Source organism: Ursus arctos, unplaced genomic scaffold (assembly GCF_023065955.2).
Source record: "Ursus arctos isolate Adak ecotype North America unplaced genomic scaffold, UrsArc2.0 scaffold_36, whole genome shotgun sequence".
Taxonomy (NCBI): Eukaryota; Metazoa; Chordata; class Mammalia; order Carnivora; family Ursidae; genus Ursus; species Ursus arctos.
The window spans coordinates 19,408,186-19,423,893 of NW_026623050.1; the positions used below are offsets into that span (position 1 = coordinate 19,408,186).

General features: G+C 37.9%; 1 protein-coding gene across 3 annotated transcripts in view; it reads left to right on the plus strand.

Moving 5' to 3' along the window:
- The window catches only part of UNC13C (unc-13 homolog C), a 755,970-nt gene that overhangs the window by 490,282 nt on the left and 249,980 nt on the right, over positions 1–15,708 (plus strand). For all 3 annotated transcript variants that reach the window (XM_057306313.1, XM_057306314.1, XM_048219406.2), the window contains one exon: positions 6,667–6,823. In XM_057306313.1, coding sequence (XP_057162296.1) covers positions 6,667–6,823 — 157 coding nt within the window. The remainder of the gene's footprint in view (positions 1–6,666; positions 6,824–15,708) is intronic.

The window sequence follows — 15,708 nt, forward strand, 5'->3', positions numbered from 1 at the left end:
TAATCCCCAGGATATACTGTTCCCGGTGTTCTTCCAGCCCTTTTTTTCTAACTAGCTTCAAATCCCATTGCCTGTTCCCTGTTACACAAGCTGTATTGCAATCTTGGGTGTTGTATACTCTTTAATGGATATAGAGTGAGTAGGTGTGGGAAACAAGAGACAGCTCTCTACTGTCTTGAGAAGCCATTAGCATGGAATAGGGAAGTGTTGACAGCCTTGCTGGCCAGCAGCCGAGGCCCCAATCTCAGATACAGGGTATACACTGTATGGTTGCTAGAAATATCCTCTCCCATTTCCTCTCTAGTCAGGTTAATATTTTAGGAGTTTAGACACTAGTCAGCCACTGAACATCTCTCAATCCAGCCATCTGCCCTGAAGTTAGGCAAAGACCTCCCAGATACTGGGAAATCTTTGATGGGTACTCTAATGTCTAGTGCTTTTATGACTTGACATTCTTTTTTGTTTTTCTCTGGTATTTCCATGGGATGTTTCAAGGGATGAATCATATGCAGCTAGCTACCACCTATCATACCCCAGAGATTAACTCAGTTAAATTTAAATCAGAAAGTAAAGTATTTCTGTCTATCCTCTAAGATGAATACATGCCCAATGCTCTGGAAAATTTAAAATATATAGCGGTTATAAGCAGAATGCTATTAACCTTCAAAGTTATTGTCGTCATTACTGTTAACTGTTATGCACTTCCACAAACGTTTACAAAGCAATTATCTGTTTTGATAAACTGTCATACTCAAGGTAACCAACCACATGCCATGTATACTCTAACTCTACATAAATACCTTTGGCTCACATTGTTTTTCTTTTCATTAATAAACATTGGTCAACTCCTGTGTACAAGAAAACACTATGCTAGAGACAGGCTGAATAAGATGATACCAAGCGTGAACTAGACACATGCTGAAAGGAACAGATACATGTGCAAGTAACACACAACACTGAAGAGAGAAGGAGGAGGATAAATTAAGAGAAATATATACTCTAATGTTTAAGAGAGATGGTTTTAAACTTATATTGCCTGAAGTCCAATTGTGAATCACTTTACTTGCTCTGTGACCTTAAGAAGGAAAAGAAAATAGGGGCGCCTGGGTGGCTCATTGGTTAAGCATCTGACTCTTGGTTTCAGCTCAGGTCATGATCTCAGGGACATAAGATTGAGCCTCACTCCACACTCAGCAGGGAGTCTGCTTGGGATTCTCTCTCTCTCCTGTCCCTGTCCCCCACGCTCACTCACTCTCTCAAAGAAATCTTTAGAAAAGGAAAAGAAGTGTTTAATTACAGCAAACATAGGTAGACCTCAAAAGCACTGGCAAAAAAAAAAAAAGCAAAAATATAACATACCTAAGGTTACCTAGTTTACATGGAATTCTTGTGCTACTCTTGGTGGGACATCAAGCTGGTGTCCATATTTTCAGAGGTCATAATAAATTTTCAGATATAAAATGAGTAAAACCAAGTTCAAAATTGTTCTGTTAGAAACTTTAGGTTTCAGAGAAATATTCAAGGTTTTATATCTTGGAGGTCAGAAACAGTGTGATTCTGTGAGTTTTTGATTATCTTAAGATTATTTTGGTCCTTCCTGACTGTAGTATGTGAAGTGCTTTGTCATTTTGGAAGCAGGGCAGAAGTGTCATTTTTTTTGCTTCTGTATCTTCCTAAATTGTTTTTATTCTGTTTCCAATACCTACTCATTTCAATTTATCCTTACACTGCTTCGGAGTCATCTTTCCAAATTTGTCTGATAATGTCAATTGCCGCTGCAGAAATCTCCACCAACTCCATCCAGTCCCCGTGAGAATGTGAAAACTCTTTAGCTGGAGACCAACAGACTCAGGCCTTGACCCACTTTGCCTTGGTCACCCCTGGCACCTCCTCGCTTTTCATCCTGTTTCCTCTTACTGCAAACTCCTGTCGTTCCACTAACATTAATCTTGTTATGGTCGCAATGATGTGTGTTTGTCAAGTCCAATAGTCTACTTTCTGTCCTTAAAAAACTTTCTCACTTCACCTAACAGCATTAATTATTCTTTACCTGCAAACCTCCCAATCTCATGGTTTCCCTGATTCCATTGTTCTGCCTTTCCTTTTACCCATCTGTTTTTTTTTTTTCCCCCTTTGGCCCCAATCATAGAATCCCCCCCGCCTTTTTTTTCCTTTCACTAGTCCCTTATATATTGGTGTTTCCCAGATTCTAAGCCCTGGCATTTCTCTTGTCATGCTTCATAATGGTCCTGGATGATCTGTCCTTTATCACAGTTTTGACTGACTCCAACATGCTGGTGACCCTCACATCTAAGTGTCCAGTTCAGGTATTCAGTAACCTGGTGGACATTCTTCTGTGAAACCTCTACAAGCACCTTAAGATCAAACTCAACATATAATCCCCACCCTACAGTGCCTTTCTTCTTAGTTCCTAGCTCACTTGGGAGAGGTACCAGTTACCCAAAGTGAAAACTTGGAACCTAACCATTTCTTTTCTCTCTTTTTTTTTTTTTAATGATTTTTTTATTTGAGAGAGAGAGAGCACGCGCACACACATAAGCAGGGGAAGAGGGAGAGGGAGAAGCAGACTCCCTACTGAGTTGAGAGCCCAACATGGGGCTTGATCCCAGGACCTGGAGATCATGACCTGAGCCAAAGGCAGATCCTTAACCATCTGAGCCCCCCAGGTGCCCCAAGGAACTTAACCATTTCTCTTCCCTACTTCTCACTCCTCGTCAGTCACCAGGTCCTGACAGTTTTTCTTCTCTCAGCGTTTTCAAATTCATTCCCTCCTTCATATTTCTACAGCTACTGCCCTAGTTCAGACACCCTCCATCTCTTCCCTGCATAGCCTCCTAACTGGACTCTTCAGTCTCACCACCTTTAAACCCATTCTCCTGAAGTCTCCTCCCTACCAAGTTAGTATATTTAAAATTCAACTCTGATGATGGTACTTTCCATCCATGTAAACAGCTAGAGTTCCTTGGAGATTTTTTTTTTTTTTTACTTCATTCTAAGATTTTGAGTTTTGTGTGAAAAAGTCCTTTGATCTATAAAATAGGTCCAACTTGCCTAACATATTTCACGAAACTCTCCTACATACCCCCTAACCTTGTCTTTGATCAGACCAAACATAGGATATTCTCTGGGAAATTTGGGCTCCACCAACCTAAAATTGCTAGGGTTCACTGTACACAATATTTTTTCCCCCACTGTGCATTGGTTTTTAGTTTTCCATTCCTCTGGAATGCATCCTTTATCTATCTGTGACAGCGAGCCCTATGCTTAGTTTGGCAGTCTCCGAGTCATGCATTAACTCTTAGCCCAGCCTCACTTTGAGACCCACCAGGGCCCAATATGCCCTCTCGAACTTACTCTCCCTTAGCACTCTGTTTGGCTTTTCTTTCTCATAACTTTTGGATAATTGTATTACATTTCTTGTGTGAGTAATTCTCCCATTGGTCTGTAAGTGGATTCATTATTATATATCCAATGCCTAACACAGTAACTCACATTTAGAATAAATATTTATTGGACCAACTTCTAGAGACACTAAACTCTTAATTCTTCCGTGGCCATTACATGAACTCTAATCCTCAAGACCTTGGCTCAGACATTCCCCCCTGTTTTCTCACCACTAGTGGGCTCTGATCAGCCTTTGAACCCGTACCCTCCGTTTCCAGGCCTCCTAACTTCCTCTATCCAATGGATACCTCTGTAACAGCACCCAAACTTTTACATGTTTCTGTAATAGCACTTTCTCTTACATGGGAAAATCAGTGTTTAATGTGTGTCCTCTCAATTAGGGTATGCTTATTTTACACAGGAGCATGTTTTAATCAACTCTAGGTTCCTGTCACAAAAAATAGTTCCAGAAAGATAATAAATGTGTAGTTATTGAAGGGAGAGTACTCTGGCCAAATGCCTTTAATATATATATTTAAAAAAATAGATGAAATGTTAAAGAATAGAAAAACACCACAGTCAGTTCTAATTCTATTTCTAATAAGTTTAATTAGAGAAAGTATTATAATCCTACCATTTAGCTTTAAGTTGAAGGTATTTTTTGAAGAAAACTTTTTTTATAATAATTTTTTATTATGTTATGTTAGTCACCATACAAGTATATCCTTAGTTTTTGATGTAATGTTCCATGATTCATTAGTTGCATATTACACCCAGTGCACCATGCAATATGTGCCCTCCTTAATACCCATCATCGGCCTATCCCATTCCCCAACCCCCCTCCCCTCTGAAGCCCTCAGTTTGTTTCCCAGAGTCCACAGTCTCTCATGGTTCATTCCCCCTTCTGTTTACCCCCCCTTCATTCTTCCCTTCCTTCTCCTACTGATCTTCCTATCTCTTATGTTCCATAAATGAGTGAAACCATATGATAATTGTCTTTCTCTGCTTGACTTATTTCACTTGGCATAATCTCCTCCAGTCCTGTCCATGTTGCTGCAAAACTTTAAAGTATAAAAACCAGTTTATGTTTTACTGTTTTTCTGATTTTATGAATATGTATTAACATTAATGATAAGTACATAGCAAGGATTGCGTTAAACTACGTAACTAAGAATTACATCTCTCAAAGCCCCCAAAGCCACAATTTCATAGTGCATTTCCATCATTTAAACATAAGCTGGTGATGGGTATTAAGGAGGGCATGTATTGCATGGTGCACTGGGTGTTATGTGCAAGTAATGAATCATGGAACTTTACATCAAAAACTTGGGATGTACTGTATGGTGACTAACATAACATAATAAGAAATTTTTATAAAAAAGAACAAAAACAAAAACATTGGCTCACCAACCCAAAGTGTAAAAGAGGCAAAGCTTGCTTGTTTATATCCCCAGCCTTCCCATATTATGCTCATTTTCCCCCTCAGATGGCTTATAAGCAATGAACATTGTTCAATAATTGTGTCATCTTCATTATAAAACTTCCAATTTCACCTGCAGAATTCACACTAGAAGCGCCTTCAGAATATTTATTATGTTTCTCCATTATTTCTGCTTAAAGTCCCTGCTAAACTGTTACCAATCTCATTAGGCACCAAAAGTCAGAGGATGGCAGCAACTAGATTTAAATACTATGTAACACTTGGCTGCATTAGGGAGACATAGATCCTTTATTTAAAACCAAGAACAAGATTATTTATTCATTCTGGTGACCTCTAGTATCACTTTAAATATATGATGCATGTTCTGGTCTTTGAGTTTCTTACCAATTTATTTTGACAACTGATGTTTCTATAACTGTTGTTCCTCTACGTACGTATATTTTCCTGTGCCATCCCCTGTACTATTACATTTAGGTCTTGCATATTGCTCAACTCTTAACCTCTAACTTGGGTCTAACAAATTTCGTTATTTGTGAATTGCTCAAAAAAAAAAAAAGATCTAGTGTTTAGGAGTTTAATTTCTATTTTTAATATCTTTATCTTGTTTGTGATATTCTTAATAGATATTATAACTAAATTAGTGTATAATAAAGTTGAAATAGGTATCATTTACCTAAAAGAAGCTATCAGTGATAATGTATTTCTAGGGATAAATAGCAAAACATCATGTAACTCCCACGTCATGCTTTGTTGTTCATAATCCTCAAAGATCTGCATTTAAAACTTTGACCTTTTATCAGCTAGTATTATGACAAGCTGTGTGAGTGGCGTGGCTGAGATCTAAGAGAAGCCACCATTTCCAGGACCATCATCCACTTCTTCTGAGGTGTCATTCAGGACATTTATTCATGTTTGTACATTCTGTGTTTGAGGTCAGTAATACAGAATTCAGAGACGCCTAAGTAGAGGATAAATTACTGACGTATGAGAGCAAAATAGGATCAGATTACATACCGAAAATTTCTTTCCTCCATGTTTTATCTTTTCACTTTTGTCATAAGCTGTGCTTTCAATTTTCAAGTCTTTTGTTATAGTTCAAATGAAACAGGTTTTCTTGAAGGAAGTAACAGAGCTGAACACTTGATGCTTCTGAAGTCTGTGAATGATACTATTATTCAAGGTTTAAAAGAAATGGTCTTTAAGCATTGAGCTGGCATAATTCAATCTGTCTTCACTATTCATCTGTTTGCCTTATTAAACCCTGGTTTCGCAAAGTGCTAGGAAAACAGAACTGCTTCTGGAAGGTACTCTTATGGCAAAAGTCCAGAAACCGGACTCAAGTCAGATGTTAAGTTCACTTGTTCAGTAGCTGTGTGATGAAAGGAGAGCCTCTCGCTTCATCAGTGTGATAGGAATCCAAGAATGAAAGGGCATACTGGTTGAAATACAGCATTTCAGGTACTGATGTAAGCAACGGCATAGTTGCCAGAGAAGGGGACACTCCCATGTAATTGCTTCCCAACAATGCTGGATTCCACTGGAAATTGCCCTTTCGGTGAGTACACACAGCACTCCCACGGTTGGGAGGAATCACGCACTCATCCCTGCGACAGATCACATTCTAATTAAACCACTTCACATTTGTGAATGAGAAATTTTTAAAAGCTGAAATTCCTTTCTCCTTCATTTAGTAGAGATTGTGGGAGTTTTCTCTCTTTTTCATAGACGTAGTTAAGGAATTAATTGCTGACGTTAGAGAGTACGCTGTTATGAATTAATTGGTTTCTGTTTTAAAAGTGCTTAATGTTTTTGTCTTGTAGGCACTTTTCATGTCTGTCTTCTAAATACATGTGCCCTGGTGTCCCTGCTGTCATGAGCACCTTGTTGGCGAATATAAATGCTTTCTATGCTCACACAACAGTTTCAACAAATGTACAGGTTTCTGCTTCAGATCGATTTGCCGCTACCAACTTTGGTGTAAGTGTTTTTGGACTTTCAAATTCCTACTAGCTTATGGGAGTTACGTTTTCAGCAGACTTTGGATTCCAGATATTCTTGGGATCTTACTGCAGGAGGCGTATCTTAGGGAATATCTTTTAGTATAATGGGCAGAAGCTAAAAGTTCATTGGGAACATACCCTGTAAAATAACTTTGGCAGTCAATAGGCATCTTCATGAAATGAAGTCTCCCTATCTGGAATGACCTTTTCCAAGGAGGACACACATAAATTTTCTGAGAGAATACTGGGATTTTATAGGACTTACTCCATGTATGTGGATTTAGGATTCACCATTTCAGATGCTGTTCCCTGGTAAATGTGAGTTTGGTTGACTTCTCTGGAGTCTATTAGGCTCCATTTATACCTCCGGGTGATTTTTACTGGTATTGATAGATACCAGCACATCTTCTAAATAAAACATAGTAAGTGTATAATGAGTCTTAAGCTAATTAAGACTCTCCACCTGAGGTATTCAAATACATCAAGGATGCATTGGAAAGTAGAAATGCAGCTATCCCAAGGAAACTCAAGTATTTAGCTGTTGCACCTGTCACTACAACTCATTCTCTATAAGCCTCATTAAATTGAAATTGACAAGACTGGAAATAGGCTATAAATTAATAGTAACTGCAGTAAAGTTGTGCAGATCTAAACAAAGACAAAATTAGTGAAGATGAAGAAGGAAGGACAGATTACAGAGCTTGCCATGGCATAGAATCAACGGCATTTGTTGTCTTTGGGGATGTGGATGGGGAAGGAAAGGGAAAGCCGTCTGGAGAGATCCCCACGATTTTGACTAGGGCACCGGGTAGGCGGTAGCTCTGTTCAATAACCCTATGAGACAGGTATTTTTATTCTCGTGTGTGTGTATATATGAAACTAAGATCCCTTGTAGAAAAATGATTTCTATGACAACACAGTTACTTATCCCACTGTACTTCTAAATTGGTTCACTGGATAGATTTTTGTTATTGATTATATTGTTAGAAATTAAATTTGGGGGTATATGTCATAGAGTAGAAATGAATGAGACTCAGCAAATAAGCGTGCGAAAACTTTAGGGGGAAAAATGTGCTGCTGTGTATGTTTTTTCTGTTCCTTTCATCTGAAAGAAAATGCTTGTAAGGCATGTGAGATGAGTTGGAATGAATCAAAGGAAAAAGTAATTGTTATTTAATGACAAATCAAATTAAGTATTAGTATAAGAAAACACTATCTGGGTTAGGAGTCATGGGATTTGAGTTTGAATTCAAATTTAGCAAGCCGGTCCATTCATTCTAACCTCAATTTCTCTATCTGTCGATGAAGATAACAACTATCTCTTTAATGTGTTCCTCAAATTGAAGATGAAGAGCAAATGAAGTAAAATATAGTAAGCCAGTTTATAAAAGTTGAAAATACTCTATAAGTATCAGGTGTGAGGATTTCATTTCTGCCCTACCTACCGTATAAACAGCATACCATCTAGGATTTCTGTTAGACACATTGAGTCTTATAAGAGCCAGGACCAAAGAACATTCCCTGGCCAGCTCAACAAAACAATATTATAACTAATAACAGACCATCAGAACAGTTTTGTTATAAAAACCTCATCTTAATAATAGGGTTGTCTTGAGATTTTACGTGTAACATAAAGCACTCAGTGTTATGAAACTGTTTTGCTTTTAATATTCTGCCTGGGCACCTTGTAGAGAATAAGCCAACCTTGTGGAACACTGAGCCTTTGTAGCTCTGAAAAAGATGTGTCTATATGATTAATATCCGTCATAAAATCTACCTGGAGGAAAATGAGATAGAACTTCCTGCTGACCTGGTGCACTGGGTGTTATACGCAACTAATGAATCATCGAACTTTACATCAGAAACCGGGGATGTACTGTATGGTGACTAACATAATATAATAAAAAATCATTAAAAAAAAAAAAAAACAGAAAAAAAAAAAAGAACTTCCTGCTGACCCAAAGAAGAAAAACCAAATTGATTTCACTACCTTTTAGTGACAACACGATTATAAAAAACTTTACTTTGTAAGTTAAATAACTTACTGTAGAAGAGGGACAAAAAAAAAAGTTTTTCCCCCTCAAACTACATTTTGATAAATTGATGATTTGGTATATAAATGTGACTGTATTTTTCTCTATGTATTGAAAGTAATGGTATTTTCTCAGTCATATATATCTAAGTATAATGTCTCCCACTTCCAGTTTAGGGCCTAAGGTTCTTATTTACCTGAATTTTGAATCTGATCTGTTGCTTCTAACTCGAGAACACCATTATATTGGTCCTTCTTCATCCTTCTCAAAGGTGTAACCCAGACACTTAGAGTATCCAGATAATAAGCCAGTGGAAGAAGCTTTTCTTACTTATGAGGATTGTAAGCAAACATACTTGGGAAAAGAAAACCATCACTGCTACAATTCAGACATTTTTGTGTACAGTTGTTATTTCTAGTCATGGTTTGGATGAAAAACGTTCAAGAATGAAGTGAAAAGGACAGAATACTTGGGTGTGAAGAAGACAAGCAAACATTTTTGAGGAAAATGGTTGGATAAATTGGATGAAAATTATAAGCAATGTCATATTATGAAAGATAAGGGAAAACTATTTTGAGAAAAGGAATCTATATAAGACTGTCAACTGTTGCAAAAAAATTCAAGTAAGGTGGGGAAATAAATGACTCCTTTAAATTTGGGAACGAGGAGGGTAATTATTTAGTGAAGCTGCTGACATTGAAGCCTAATTTCATTGGGTCCTTCAGTGAATGGCAGAGATGAATAGTTGTGTAAATTAGGTTCATTTATTCACTAAAATATAATGCGATCACTAAAAATCATGTTTTTAAAGAAAAGTTCATAAAATTGAGCACTGTCCATGATATAATGATAAATGGGGGAAAAATTAATTCTATAAACAATCTAATTCCAACATTGAAAACAACACACACAACTGGTTTAGAAATAAGACCGAAGGAAATGTGCCAAAATGCCAATGATACAGCCACCTGGTGGGATGACAGCTACTATTTTGTTGTTTTGCTTTATATTCATCTTTATACTGACATTGTAAAACTTTCCTATATTTATATTACTTTTGTAATAAACATAAGAATGAAAGGGCAAATATGACTGAGGAAAGACTATTTTGTTAAGGAACAGGAATGAAAAGGGAAAGATTGGTTTAAGGGAAGATGAAAAAGATTTTATTTTTCCTGGTTGAGTAGGGATTTTTTTTATTTAATAAGGTAAATTGGAACATGTTTATAGATTATCAGGAAAGTTGTGACAGTGAAGTTGCAGATTTATCAGATAGAGAACATGTGATGCAGTGACATCGCAGAGGAGAAAGAAGAAAAGGTAGTCAAGGGGACGAAAGGATAAGAAAGGACAAGTGCCCTTCTGAACTTTCAGGAATAGTATAAGTGTCCTTGCAGAGAACTCTGACCTTTTGGTATTGAAGTGAAAAGCTAGGGTGTCATACACCATTCCCCTAATCTCTGTGGTTGTCTACAAGAACAGGAAATGCTCATCTACAAGACAGGGGCTATGATACAGATGCAGGAGGTGAAGGAGGTTATGACAGGTTTGGATAAGTTACCAAAGGGAATAGAAAGAGAAATGTTTCAGGGCCATGTCAGAGGCATTCCTAGTAAAGCTAAAGGTCTCGTTTGATGTTGAGAAGCATAAATCACATTGTCATAACAATGCATGTGCTGTGAGATTTTCTCAGAATTTTGCAGCATTCTGATACTCATGTAACAGATATTGCAGAAGATTGGATTGACTCCAGGTTGAAATTTTATAGAGAAGAGGCAGTAGAAGGGTGAGTGAATTGGTACATAGAGGAGACTGTCAAGAGAAAAGCTGAAGTGCTTCACCATGGGGTCTCGGTTTGAGAAGTTGCGCCAGGAGAGACAGAGACAAAGGATTTAGGTATGAACGTAAAACATTTCAGTTAAAATTTCAAAGGGGGAAATCTTGGGTCCAATATGTAGTTCTTGGAAGTAGACTGTTGAAAATTAAGTGTGAAACAGTTGTATTTTACTTAAACCTGCTCATAGGCAGTGACTGCTGAATTTTCAGGAAGAGTACAAGTTAGATGTTGAACATAGCTGTCCTTGAAACCAGAAGTATTGAGGATACTAACATAATGGAAATTGGCAAATGCTAAAAATCAAGGCATTTTTCTTTCAAAGAGATGATTTAGCAGCACACCACTGAATGTAAAGGTTGCTTGGAGTCAAGAAGATTAAAGAACTTTTTGGATAAAACATCCCCATGCGTGTGGAAAACACCACAGGTGGATCAAGGGTCAGAGAGGTAGAAAACTCCATGAGTTGGGGTTTCAATATATCAACTTTAAAGAAAAGTCTTTAGAAAATTTATTTAGTGAGTTACCTTAAAAATGCAAATAATGAATTGCTAGTAAAATCGATATTTATCTAGTTTATTTTTTTTCCTAACATATATACCCTTTTGACCCAGCTAGTGTTGGGCAAAAATAAATAAACTAATACTAATAAATATTTCTTTGCCATTACATACGTTCTTTTATTTGTCCCCTTGTTCATTCAATACGTATTCATGCGATACCTCACGTAAGGCACTACAGCAGGTAGTGGAGGGACTGAAAGATAAATGTGGCCTCTACTCTCTGAAATTGATGGGATAGTCACATAACCATATGTAGTGATAACCACAAGTCACTCCCAAAATGTAATTAGTGTCAAAGGAGGTTATACTTACAAATTTGCTTTGAGATGAAGAGGAGCAAGTGATTGATTCTTTTCAGGGGGTCATGAAAATTTGACAAAAGGAACAGAGCCTTTAGGGATGAGTAGTAGGTCCAAGAAGTAGTAGGGAAACTACCTTAGGACTGGAAAGACGTTTGAGCAAAGTCAAGAGTAAATATACAAAATAAGTTCAGTGTGTGGAAGGTAGCCTGCCTACTGAGTAGGGCAAATAGAATAGAAGATGGTAGTATAAGAAGAAGCTGTGCTATTGGGTTGATATTAGATTGTCGAGGGCCTTTAAAGCCTACTGAGATGTTTGGGCATCATTCTTGAAGCTTAGGGTATAATCTGATAGAAACTTCGATTTAGAAAGTTAACTCTGTAGAAGAGAGATTATAGAGGTGAGAGAGAGAATGTGTATCAGATGCAGTTCAGGTGTAGTAATAGAAACCATCCTAGAAACTTTAAGTAGAAAGGGATTTGGCACAGGGGATTAGATGCTTATAATAGCATTTGAAGGATTGGAGGAAGGTTCTTCTGTAATAATTCTCAAAATATCACAGTGAAACTGATTTGTAAGAGAAGTTGTGAGCTTACTTACCGTCAGGAAGGTGAGGAATCAGAAGGCTGCTTCTGCTAATGCAGCTCTCTTTTTGAAACCACAAAGCTCGCGACCAGAGACTGGGAAACGATGTCTCCAGGACTTGACTTAGCAGCAGAAGTAAAACAAGAAGCAGAAAGTGGGCCTCCATCTCCTATCTGCTTTCCAAACTTAAGAGTACACATGCCTCTAATAGGCAGAAACTAACATAATTGCATAAACTTGCAAAGGAGTTTGGCAGATATGGTGCTTAGTTTTCCAGTCTCAGAACTCCAGGAAGCCACACTGAGGAATGGAGGAATGAGTCAATCAGTTCCGGTACTGCTCACAGGAGGACTAGATGGAAATTAGTGGTAGGGCTGCTGTGTTAGTCCTGACAGGGCAAAGTGACGCTGCACAAGGACGATGGCCTAGAGAAAATGAGGTGATGTGGCAAAGGAGAAAATGTATGTGGGAAACACATTAGAAGAAATGGTTTCTTTTATAATTTGGCAAATGATTAGTTCTGGGCAAAGGTGGATCTAGGTTTTGTGCTGCCTAAACATGTAATTTGATGGGACTCTTTTTCAGAAGAATACCAATTGTCAATAGAAAAGTAATATTCATTTCTAATAAAAAACGAATCCCAATGAATTATAAGTTACTATAATATGACACCACAAACATTACAAATTCCAGAAAAACAACATACTATTTTCATTAATTAACTTCCTGATACATCTCTTTAAAAGTTTTTGTAGAGTTTTTGACTGCAGATTCTTTGATCACTTCTTCATATGATGAAAATCCTGGAATATAATTTTTTATTGGAAAAAAGATAATGCAGTCCTGAGCAGAGTTGATCAAACTTTTTAATTTGATGTTTTAGAAAAGTTTCTGTTAACTTCACAATTCATCGATAATGCCACACACATTTTAATGACTCCCATCAAGTTTGGGAAAACATTTATTATATTTCTTTCATATGTGATATCAAAGCAAAAATTGCACCCGAGAGAGTTAAACAGGCAATGAAAACAATCTGAGGCTATTGCCATAGCTGGAGAGGCTAGGGCTCACTCTGAGCTTAGTTACACTAAAACAAAAGATAGTTTTTAAGGGCTGGAAGAAGTTAGCGAGAAAAACACCTAAGGATACTGAGATACCGAGAAACCAAGAAATGGAAGAGAGAAGCTGAGGGTGATGCAGACATTTTTACACCCCTTCCTTATCAGGACTTTCCCTTCTACAGTTCCCAGGATCCCAGGGCAATATGTTGACATTTCTTGTTGATTTGAATGCACTTGTGGGGTAACAACTGCCTCCCCCTACTTAAAATCTCCCTGTGCTCTTGAGCCAAAACCAGCCGACCAGCTGGTTTTGTATGGGTCCTGGAGGTAAGATTGGTTTCCACATTTTAAACGGTTAAAAAATATCAAAAGAAGACTATTGTTTTACGACACATGACATTATATGCAATTCAAAATTCACTGTCCAATAAACAAAACTTTATTGGAGACCAACCATGCCCATTTGTCGGTACGTCGTCTCTGGGAGCTACTGTGCTGCCGTGGCAGAGTTTAATAGTTGTGACGGGCAACAAAGCTGAAAATATTTACTACCTGGATCTTTCCAGATAATTTTCTGACCCCTGGTCTAGAGTTATTCTTATCAGTGAACTAAACCTAAGTTTTTGATAAGTGATAGCAGTATTATGATGGATGTGGCCCGCTTCCAAATCCCAGGCACGGGTAGACCTTACCTGACAGGAAGAGCTGAGTGACAGGGCCATTTCAGATGTTGTGGGCACGTCCCTCAGGAGAGTCATTTTTTAATCACCCAGTGTTTTGTTATTCCTCAGGTCACACCAGGCAGGAAAGAGGCCTCCTCAGCTCTTGGAAAGGCAATCTCACTCTACTTAAATAGAAATATGACAAATAAAATTAAATTTCAAGCTGTCCTGCTGTTTAAAGAATCTCTATCGAAAATTCAATCAGTAGCACACTTTTAATTTCACATCGTCTGATATTGTTTGGGATTTAGCAACAACAGGCCTGGTAGTTTTCTCCACATTTTTCTGTGTTCCTTGAATGTAAATTTTCCAGCTGGGCACCGAAGACTTAGGAAGACCACATGTGTGATCTGTATCAGTCAGAATTCTGTTAGGCTGCATGAAACACACTGAAGGAAACACACTTAAGTGAATAGGACTTTTTTTTTTTTTTCCTGTGTAACCCAAGTCCAAAGGTAATAAGGAATTCAGGGCTAGTGTAGCTGCTCAGGATTGTAATTTTTTGAAAGGACGGATAGACAGGGCTAAGGGGAGGCGTGGGGGCTCTCAGCTTCCTGCTGCACCAGGCATAATTGCTTGTTTAGCTTTTCATCTGCTGGTCCCATGGCTGTCCTACCTTCTTGTGTCTAGTCTGAGTTTCAGGTGGGAGAAAGGAGAGAAACCGAGGGCAGATGGAGAAAAGTCTGACAAAGAATTGGAGAGCAAACACTAATACAACAATGTTTGCTAGACTCTTTAGAATCTTTTCAAATGATAATTCATTGACAATATGCTAGCTGAGTCAATCCACTTTAATAAACTATATACATCTCGTTAGCCAAAGTCATACTACGTGGCCATTCCTAGAGGAAAAGAGGTCTGGGAAGGTAGGTATTTCGTAATGGGCACACATGACTCATGAGGTTCTTTTAGTAAAGAAAAATGGAAAAATGGATATCAAGCAGACAACCAGAACAGTCAGTCCTAGTGGGTATAAGAGGGCCAATGATTTGGGCATTAGCATGGATGACTAGGGCCATGTCAGCTGTCTTGATGATTTGTACCACCCACAGAGGTCAGATAAAGCATCCCAAGACATGACACGAACATGTTAACTTTACAAACATTGAGTGATTAACTTTGCTGAGGCCTAAACCAATGATGGTAGTGATTCTTAAATTTTTCTATTTTGATTGAGAGCTACTCACCCAGGTGGTTGTGGGATGGGGCTTAATTAAAGAACAGTATGGTTCACCTCGTCCCCTGGAAAGGTATGATGAAGAGTGGGAAAGAAAAATCTAAGACCTTCAACGCATCTGTATTTTTCAATAGCTTTACTGAAGAGTCTCCTCTGCCTACCAAGATGGCAAGCATGTTGAAGGCAAGATTCATTTCTTAAGCTCCTTCATTGCCTCCACAGGGAGTTAACACAGAGATAGTATCGAGCTTTATTGTCTGATGTGTAAACCTGATAAAGGCAGTTTATTCAGAAAATTGGAGTTTCAACTTAGGAACAATTCATCAACTCCTGTTAATATTCCGCTCACTTCATCAAAATCGGTGACTTCAAGGGATGAATTAGATCCCCATAAATCCACCTTATATGTGAAAGTATTAGGAAAATTTCTACTTTGGCCAATATCTTCCAAAATGCAATTTTTTATTTACAGAATAGTAATGTAGACTCAGACCTTTAATGTTACTTACTTCCGCTCTTGGATTTTTTTTTTTTTTCATTTTTGATTAGAAATCTGAGACTCAGAATGGGGGATTGTCTATCCT